This window comes from Clupea harengus, chromosome 24 (genome assembly GCF_900700415.2).
Source record: "Clupea harengus chromosome 24, Ch_v2.0.2, whole genome shotgun sequence".
Classification (NCBI taxonomy): Eukaryota; Metazoa; Chordata; class Actinopteri; order Clupeiformes; family Clupeidae; genus Clupea; species Clupea harengus.
In genome coordinates this window covers 10941098-10950856 of record NC_045175.1, presented here as the reverse complement: position 1 = coordinate 10950856, position 9759 = coordinate 10941098, and the positions used below count along the sequence as shown (strand labels likewise).

The following is a 9759-nucleotide window of genomic DNA, read 5'->3' as shown; positions in this document are numbered from 1 at the left end:
CGTGATTGAATAAACTAAAACATTGCTGGTTGTATTACAGTAAGAGTAATTTAGATAATAATTATGACAAAATGCCCTGTTATGTATTTGTAGATTTGATTTTCACTCCAGCATCTTTAAGCACCAATAGTGTTATGTATTCAAGTGACCTCCAGACATGGCTGGTTGTAAGGTGGAAGGACAACCTACAAAATTAACACCACACACAAATCTTGATTCAGTTATATATTTTTTGTTCTCCCTTCATTTCATTATTTATTTGTTTATTTTTGTCAGAGAGGGTTTAGGGGTTAGGCAGGGCTTCCTAAAGGGGAGGAAATAACACGGAGGACTACTTTTTGTACTGATAGGTAGTTCATTAGATATGCCACTAGGTGGCAGCATGACATATGTATCAGTGACCAGCCAGGGGTAGATATGAAGAAGTTCGCAATGTAACTGCATGACAATGACTTTGTAATTAAAAGGTACTTAAAGGAACTAGTTTGTTTCTTGGAATTAAGAAACATTACACTTCTGTGGAAATATCTAATGTATTAACTTCAATGGCAGGGCCATGTGACACATATCACACTTTGCTGATGAAACTAAAGATTGTGTCTTAATGAAAGGGGGGTGGAATATGTTCAGGACACTCCAAACATTAAATAAAATGTGTGAAGTAGTTGAGATTTACGTCCCTGAGTGCTGCACAATACTTTAAACAGAGGCCTTAACACAGGCGAAAAGGCATTAACTTCAATGGCAGGGCCATGTGACACGTTTCACACTTTGCTGATGAAACTGAGTGAGACGCACGTCTCAAGGGGCCGGAATGGTTGATGGATTGGTCATTGCGCGCGACAAAACCTTTTATGCCCGTGCGTAGTGCGCATGTGAGTCACTGCAGTTTCCACGGTTGGAAAGTAAAATACACCCAAATAGAGCACAGTGGATTGTACGTGTCACTTAACTACATCACCTGTATTCATGTTTGGATAAACGCTGGAAGCAGCATTAAGAGGAGGTAATGGGCCAAATAGAGCACAGTGAAATAGCCTACGCCAGTGATTCCCAAACGTTTTACAGTCCCGTACCCCTTCAGACATTCAATCTCCAACTACGTACCCCGACGTTTTTTTTCTTCACATGATCAAATAAAGACTTGACATTGAACAACAAGATGCATATGAATACACATAAGAAAATAAGAAATTATTTAAATAATTTAATCGGTTTATTTAATAGTTTCTATAGTTTATGTAGGATAAGTGAAAGTGAAAACAACTTTATCTTTGATCACAGGCGATTTTAAATCGCGACACTTTTAAATCGCGCCTTTCGTGTGTGCCTTTTCTCCGCCACGCGTTGCGTCTTTCTAGCGTTTTTTAGATGCGCTTAAAACTTAAACTATTATCAACTTTTCAGCGCAAGGCGCGGAGGCGCACCGCTCATCAATGTCACACTCGGCCCAGGCAGGTTGCGCACGCAGCTCCGCTTCCTAGGCGCCGGGCAAAACAGCCTGGTGCCTCTGCGGCTCTGATGTTTTTGAAGCGTCTGCCGTTTTAAAAACGCGTTTGGTGTGTTTCAGCCGGTCAGAGAAAAGGCACACACGCAAGACGCGCCGTACCATAGGAAACAATGCATTTGCTAGCGTCCCGTTTTTAAAAACGCGTTTGGTGTGTTTCAGCCCTAGGACCAGGCACGTGCACAGACATTTTGGGGGGCAGGTGCTCATACCAAAAAAAAGGGCACCCATCGCCAAAATGATTAATGAAATTAAAAAATTATAATAAATAAATAAATAGCAGTAGGATATTCTCAACTTAAATATTTATTTTGGTTAACAAACTAACTCAAATTATCTCCTGAACATAACTCAGTCCTACACTCTGTCTGTCCTTCCTCATCCATGATGGGCTCCTCTGAACCAGGTAGGGTTACTGATTCTCCCTTATTTGTTTTACTAGTTGATGGCCTGATCCAAGATAAAAGAAAGCTGCTACCCTGAGCTGCTTGCTGCAGTTCCCTGTCCTTCTGCTTTTGGAGTCTCTCTTTTCTTGGCATTATGCTGCACATTTTGTAAATGAGATAAATCAATGTTGTGCATAATGATCAAGAGTGACTTACATAATCTCTATAAAGCTGACAACACAGTACACACACATTTTTTTTTACTGTTTTCTGACTGAGTTGAAGCATAAGCAGCATTACAATAATAATATACCACAATATACCTCACCAGACTGTCATGTAGCTCAACTTAAGACCTACCTTTCATTTCAATAATTACTTATTAATTATTTTCAATGAAACAAAACGAGTGAACTAGTCTAATTTGTAGAACCGTAAAACTGCCTTTAAATTCTCTGCCTGCCTGCTTGCCTGCCTGTCTGTCTGCCTGTATCTCTCTCTCTTCATTAAACATGACAAACGTCAGTAAAAAGCTGGACAAGGCTTTGAAATCATGGATTTCGTTTTGTGTTTGTTTATTTTTTTAGGAAACGTCGGACCAGTTGCGACATAATGTTTTCAGCGGCGCTAATGTTGTGGTTAATTTATCACCAAACAACGTCGGGGGATTGCACAAACACCGTCATTACCTGTTTGTCTGATGCTGCGGGTCAGAGAAGAAGTAGGCTGCAGCCGTTTGGCCGGGCGCTCAGCACTGCATAATTGGAGGAGGAGGAGGAGGGAGGGGCGCGTGGGGCGCGTGAGCGCCGCGGAGCATGTCGGGGCGAAATTCTCAAAAGAACACAAATAAATGCCCTGTCAGATATCAAAACACATTTGGGGGTAATTGATGACAGAGTCATTTTTATTCTTAAATATTGATGAATGAAGAACAAATTGGGCTCCAGCAGAAGGGGCACTTTTCTCATCCAGGGCAAACGGGCAGGTGCTTGAGCACCACGAGGGGTCTATCTGTGCACGTGCCTGCCTAGGACGGTCATCTGCCGAGGAACGTATTGCCGCAGTTGTTACAGGCCCTCCTCCCCACCAGTGCAATCGCTGTCTATAGTTATGCGCCTGCTTGATGACATTTTCTCCAACTGGACCTCTTTGAATTTTAATTAAATACCCCTGGGCCCTGGCCTATGTGTTCATAAAATTGCAACCTACCTTCGGTAAAGAGCGTGCTGACGGAAGAATCACACACTACTGCTCTGAAGTCGTCGAGGAATGTTGAGGTCAGTGCAAACCTTTAAAGAAAACGAATGAAATTTAAAACTGCGCTGGTTTTAAAACGCATTGATACAGTCAACGCACAAATGTCCATGCTAAAAAATATGCTTCTGACATACAAAAGGATGATACACAATCACAAAAGACGTTTATATATTAGGAAGCCATATAGCCATATAAACTTACGTCTTTGATACAGCAACAAAAGACGCGGAGACGGAACAAAGAACTCACTCAGTGCGAAACCTCTGTGACGGGTATATACTTCTTGAAAAGGGTGAATTATTTACTGCAAAACGTTAATGATTTACATCAGACGTGCAACACCTCGACTTCATCCGTTTCAAACATAACAACATGTCTTGCAAAGACCCGGTTGCCCTCTGGTATATATTCCCTCATAATGGCAAACCTATCTTCATCATGGTAATCATAATTTTTTGGGGAAAATATTCAGTATAACTATAACAACATGACATGCTTATCCTACATAAACTATAGAAGTTATTAAAAACGATTCAATTAAATTAATAATTTCTTATTTCTTTGGTATTTTTGTCATATACAGATATGCAATGAGCACGCACACACGCACACGCGCACACAAGCACACAGACGAATATGAAACCTCCACCCCCGCTTAGGTTATTTCATAAGCACGTGGTCTAGGCCTCAAAATACCACATGAAGAGCACCTACTGGAAGAGGCCTGCTTCTTACTTTTTGCTTTTGGCACAAAGGCAGGTACACTACTCCGTCATGGTATGCATTCTTTTTGGGGGAAAATAGTCAATAGCAATCTATAACAAATGATATGCTTATCCTACAATAACTATAGAAACTATTAAAAAACTATTCAATGAAATGAATCTTTTTTTTTTGTCGCGGAAAAAACCAGCCACTCTCTCTCAATTCCACAATCAATAGTCAAGAGGCCACATGTGTTGATCTGAGGTTTATTATAGTCATTAAGCCACAAAAAGGAGATGGTCCATGGATTAGCTCGATCTCAATGTATGAATGTCTGGTCAGACTTTTTAAAGGAACCTAGTCCCTCCCACTCTCTTGTGTTTGGCTGTACCCCAAGGCCAATCAGAACTAACTAAGTTATAGCCTACATACATTTTGGTAGGCTGACTAGGCTACAAGTTGGGTAAATTGTGGTCGCTATCAGGTGGATAGGCAGCCTATACATTATTATGGTAAGTTAGCTAATATAATAGCCAACGTAACACATTTTGACCGTAAAATCCAACACATTGTTGGTAAAATATATATCTGCCAATGGTGTGTGTGTGGGTGTGTGTGTGTGTGCCTCATAGCTAGCGTCCATAACTACTAAATACTGTAGGTGTGAGGGACCGGGCGGTCACCCCACGTTGTTTTGGGGTGGTTGCGACTGGACTGGGTGGTGTTGTTGGGAAGAAGGGTGCAGGCGATGGTGGAGTTCATATAAAAATATATTTTGTTTTTATTAACCGGGGGATTCTCTACATCAACCCCAAACCATTGCACACAAAATAAACAAACATAAATCACAGAGACAAAACTCACTCACAGTGCTACATTTAACTAGGCACAATTCACTACGTAGACTTAAACTAGGCACAATTCACTATGCCGACCTAAATTAGGTACCATTCACTAAGCAGACTTAAATGAGACACAATTCACTACGCAGACTCAAACTAGGCACAATTCACTACGTTATGTTATATGTTAACTATAGTCACAGATTCTCACTGAGCACAATTATTACTTAGCACGGTTCAGCAGAGCACACATAACAAGGCACAAGGTGTCATCACAGCTAGACAGCTTCCCCTCCACCTCACAACAGGTAAGGGTTGCTCACAAATGCCTTCTCAATGCTTTCTGTTCAAAAGCTCTCTGCAAAGTTCTCTCATGGCCATCTCCAGAAAAGTCTCCCTCCATGAACATGAGGCGCCCTTTAAATAGGGGCAGCCAGCTGAGTTCAGTTGAAGCAATTTGGCCTCCCGGGTCCAGCCACTATGGTGGGGGAGCCCGGATCGAACCATTGTGGTGGGGGAGTCCACCCCACACCAGAGCCAATCTCCTCCTGAGACAGTGAGAAGGGGAAGAAAATTTCACCTTCTCACACTTCCTTCCCCTTCTGGAGTCTCGCAACACGGTGGCAAGACAAGTCGGCCACCACGCTTCTGGCACCAGCTCCTGCTGCCGCTCCAGCTCCTGCTGCAGCTCCAGCTGAGCTGCCGGTTGTCCAACTCCTGCCGGGCGGGTCGTGCGGTCCTTCCTTCTTCCCCCCAGTGTCTCCGTCAGCGTCACCATCCCACCATCCCACCATCACCCCATGTTGTTTTGGGCGGTTGCGATTGGACTGGGTGGTGTTGTTGGGAAGAAATTCTTAATTTTGTTTTAATTTTTTTATTATAACAATATAAGTGAAAGACAAACTTACATTTCTCAATTGACCTATCGCTAAGCCCCGCCCCCCTTAGTTACTGTTGCTAACTCGGACAAACTATAGGAGCTGACTAGAGTTCACAATGGCAGCTATCAGTGTCAAAATGATATCCCAAGAGGCTCTAGGCAGAAAGACAGAAGGACCTGATTTCGTCTAGAAGCCTTCAAAAGGGACTTCATTATGCAATGGAGGGATATGTACAAAATGTTAAGCTTAAATTGGAGGCGAGAATTTACAGATCACAATGCAAGAGGGAGAAGCCTCATCTCACGGTCATCACGATTGCAGATAACAACATCCCATACCAGCATTGTTCTTGCAGGGAAAGATTACATTAATTTCCCTTCAGTTAATTTAACTCATCTGGAGAGGCACTGAGATGTAGACCTACGTTTATTAGTTTATTAACTAGCATTACCCTGTCCCTGACAGGGCAGTGTCCTAGCGTAGCTATGTCAGTTATCAGACAGTGTCAAACATCGGCCATTCAGTTAAACAATCAAAATGCTAAATTTAATAATGGATTAACAATCGATATGCTCAGTTTAATATTGGATTAACATGACAATGTGAACGTTTGCCGATAACACACGCAGTCCGATAATTAACACGTTACGATAACTGTCTAGCTAGCTAGCGCAGGTAGTGAATAGCTAACGTTAGCTAGTTTTAACCAGAGATAACTTGCCTAAGCCTAGCATAACACCAGTGGTGAAAGTAAGCCGGTACTGTCAATGACAATAATGTAGGGTGACCAAATGTCCTCTTTTACCCGGACATGTCCTCTTTTCGAGACCTAAAAAAATGCATCCGGCAGGAATTCTAAAATCCTCCGGGATTTTGACTCGTCGGATATTTGTGTTTGGGTCTTTCACAAACTAGTTATTACGTCCTTACAAGTTTTGGAAAGGGTATCTCCCTTACGTTCCACCTTCTTGCGCGAGCTCTGACTGTAGAGAGTACTGTCATTGGTTGACCGCCTACCCAGTGTTGCCAGATATGATAATTATCCTCCAAATACGATCATTTTGAGCCTTTGATACGCTTTGAGCCTTTGATACGCTTTGATACGATACGCCATTTCCAATCTGGCAACACTGAGCACCTTGCTGCCTCCACTAGTTGCATCGTTTACAATAGTATATGACATCTGCATGTGAAAAAGATGACAAAACTTCGTCGCGGGGGAGGGGGCGGGGTCATCTGCATGTGAAAAATATGTCCAAAAACTCCGTGGGGGGGGGGGGGGGGGGGCTGGGCGTGGTCCCACGACGAAGTGTCCTCTTTTTCACAAACTCAAATCTGGTCACCCTAAGCAATTTAACTGCACTCATCTCATCTCAACATGTCCACTGTGATTAGCATAGTGCTGATGATGTGGACATGTCCACTGTGGTCTATAGCATAGGGCTGATGATGTGTTCTATAGCATAGGGCTGATGATGTGTTCTATAGCATAGGGCTGATGATGTGTTCTATAGCATAGGGCTGATGATGTGGTCTATAGCATAGGGCTGATGATGAGGTCTATAGCATAGGGCTGATGATGTGGTCTATAGCATAGGGCTGATGATGTGGTCTATAGCATAGGGCTGATGATGTGGACATGTTAGCATAGGGCTGATGATGTGGTCTATAGCATAGGGCTGATGATGTGGTCTATAGCATAGGGCTGATGATGTGGTCTATAGCATAGGGCTGATGATGTGGTCTATAGCATAGGGCTGATGATGTGGACATGTCCACTGAGGTTAGCTTAGCATAGGGCTGATGATGTGGTCTATAGCATAGGGCTGATGATGTGGACATGTTAGCATAGGGCTGATGATGTGGTCTATAGCATAGGGCTGATGATGTGGACGTGTCCACTGAGGTTAGCTTAGCATAGGGCTGATGATGTGGACAGGTCCACTGTGGTTAGCATAGGGTTGATGATGTGGTCTATAGCATAGGGCTGATGATGTGGTCTATAGCATAGGGCTGATGATGTGGTCATGTTAGCATAGGGCTGATGATGTGGACATGTTAGCATAGGGCTGATGATGTGGTCTATAGCATAGGGCTGATGATGTGGTCTATAGCATAGGGCTGATGATGTGGTCATGAGGTCTATAGCATAGGGCTGATGATGTGGTCTATAGCATAGGGCTGATGATGTGGTCTATAGCATAGGGCTGATGATGTGGCCTATAGCATAGGGCTGATGATGTGGTCTATAGCATAGGGCTGATGATGTGTTCTATAGCATAGGGCTGATGATGTGGTCTATAGCATAGGGCTGATGATGTGTTCTATAGCATAGGGCTGATGATGTGGTCTATAGCATAGGGCTGATGATGTGTTCTATAGCATAGGGCTGATGATGTGGACTATAGCATAGGGCTGATGATGTGGCCTATAGCATAGGGCTGATGATGTGGATATGTCCACTGAGGTTAGCTTAGCATAGGGCTGATGATGTGGTCTATAGCATAGGGCTAATGATGTGGACATGTTAGCATAGGGCTGATGATGTGGTCTATAGCATAGGGCTGATGATGTGGCCTATAGCATAGGGCTAATGATGTGGACATGTTAGCATAGGGCTGATGATGTGGTCTATAGCATAGTGCTGATGATGTGGTCTATAGCATAGGGCTGATGATGTGGTCTATAGCATAGGGCTGATGATGTGGTCTATAGCATGGGGCTGATGATGTGGTCATGAGGTCTATAGCATAGGGCTGATGATGTGGTCTATAGCATGGGGCTGATGATGTGGTCATGAGGTCTATAGCATAGGGCTGATGATGTGGTCTATAGCATAGGGCTGATGATGTGGTCTATAGCATAGGGCTGATGATGTGGTCATGAGGTCTATAGCATAGGGCTGATGATGTGGTCTATAGCATAGAGCAAAATTGAGCAATTGAGAAAAACTGTAAATGGTGTCATAGAACCAATTAAGCCCATATCAGACTTTATACTTATTTGGTAAAATATCTTTATTTTATATTCTAAAATGCACGTGACCATATGAATATATCTTCAAATGAGAGATAAATCAAATCAATATCAATCAAAAATACCTGAAAACAGAATTTGTTGGGCTTAATGGGCACACTTACTCTATATCACGGACACTAGAAGGAAGTTGATGTAATGCAATTTGGACAAATGCAAATGTGATGTCAAAGCAGAAAAATATATTTTTCTCCAGAGAGTGGAGCTCCCGCATTTAGAAGTTTTTCTAAAAATGATATACTGAACAAGTCAAATTGCCTTCTAATAGGAACATGCACATTTACTTTGGCAAAATAACAGTGTAGCCTAATTACATATGCATGTGTGTGTGCGAGAGAGAGAGGTAGAGAGAGAGAGGTAGCGAGTGGGCTAACACTGTTGTACCCTGCAACCCTAACAAAGCTTACGACGTCTACAGACAGCGTATGTTGTACCATGAAGGAGTGCGACAGATCACAGGTACAGCATACGGCGCCAGTCACCAGCCAATTGGGCACTGTTGTGCACCCTTACAAAGCTTATGACTAAAATCTCTGCATGTACCAAACCTAACTAAATATTAAATACAATTCCCATACACCTAGCCAGGCAGCCTCTCTCTCTAGACTATCTTCGCTATGGGACGCTGCTGTAGTCTCTCCACCCGGTCTACCTGTAGAAACCCTCGGCCAATTGCACCCACCGCCACCGCACTGCAGTACACTTACTCTACCTCATACCCTATGCTAGCATTTATATACAATATATATTATTGCGACATGCTTCTCTGTTCCTACTCCCCTTACCCCTGTAACAGTAACCCTATAAGCACAGTGTATACCCACTGGTCTTGTCTGTATTATGTATTTACCACCGGATGTCTGTATATATATATATTATATACATCTACCAAATGCAGGCTATGTACAACACCTGTTGTTTCCCTTCCCCTTCTGCCACACAACCCTCCCCCATCCCCCCTTCCTATCTCCACCCGGCCGACCTCAAGCAGATGGGTTCCCCCTTATGTGCCGTGGTTCTGCTTAAGGTTCCTTCCTGACTAACAGGGAGTTTTTTCTTGCCCGTGTTGCCATTGTGCTTGCACTAAGGGGGTTCAGGCTCTGGGCTCTGTAAAGAGACTATTGTGTGGTATGGCGCTATATAAA

General features: G+C 43.1%; 1 protein-coding gene across 1 annotated transcript in view; it reads right to left on the bottom strand.

Annotated features, from left to right (window-relative positions):
• LOC105909350 (ribonuclease inhibitor-like) overlaps window positions 1–5475 on the bottom strand; it is a 14617-nt gene extending 9142 nt beyond the window's left edge. The window contains exon 1 of the mRNA XM_042703470.1: window positions 5288–5475. Within this exon, the coding sequence (XP_042559404.1) occupies window positions 5288–5475 (188 nt within the window). The remainder of the gene's footprint in view (window positions 1–5287) is intronic.
• Window positions 5476–9759: the final 4284 nt, after the last annotated feature.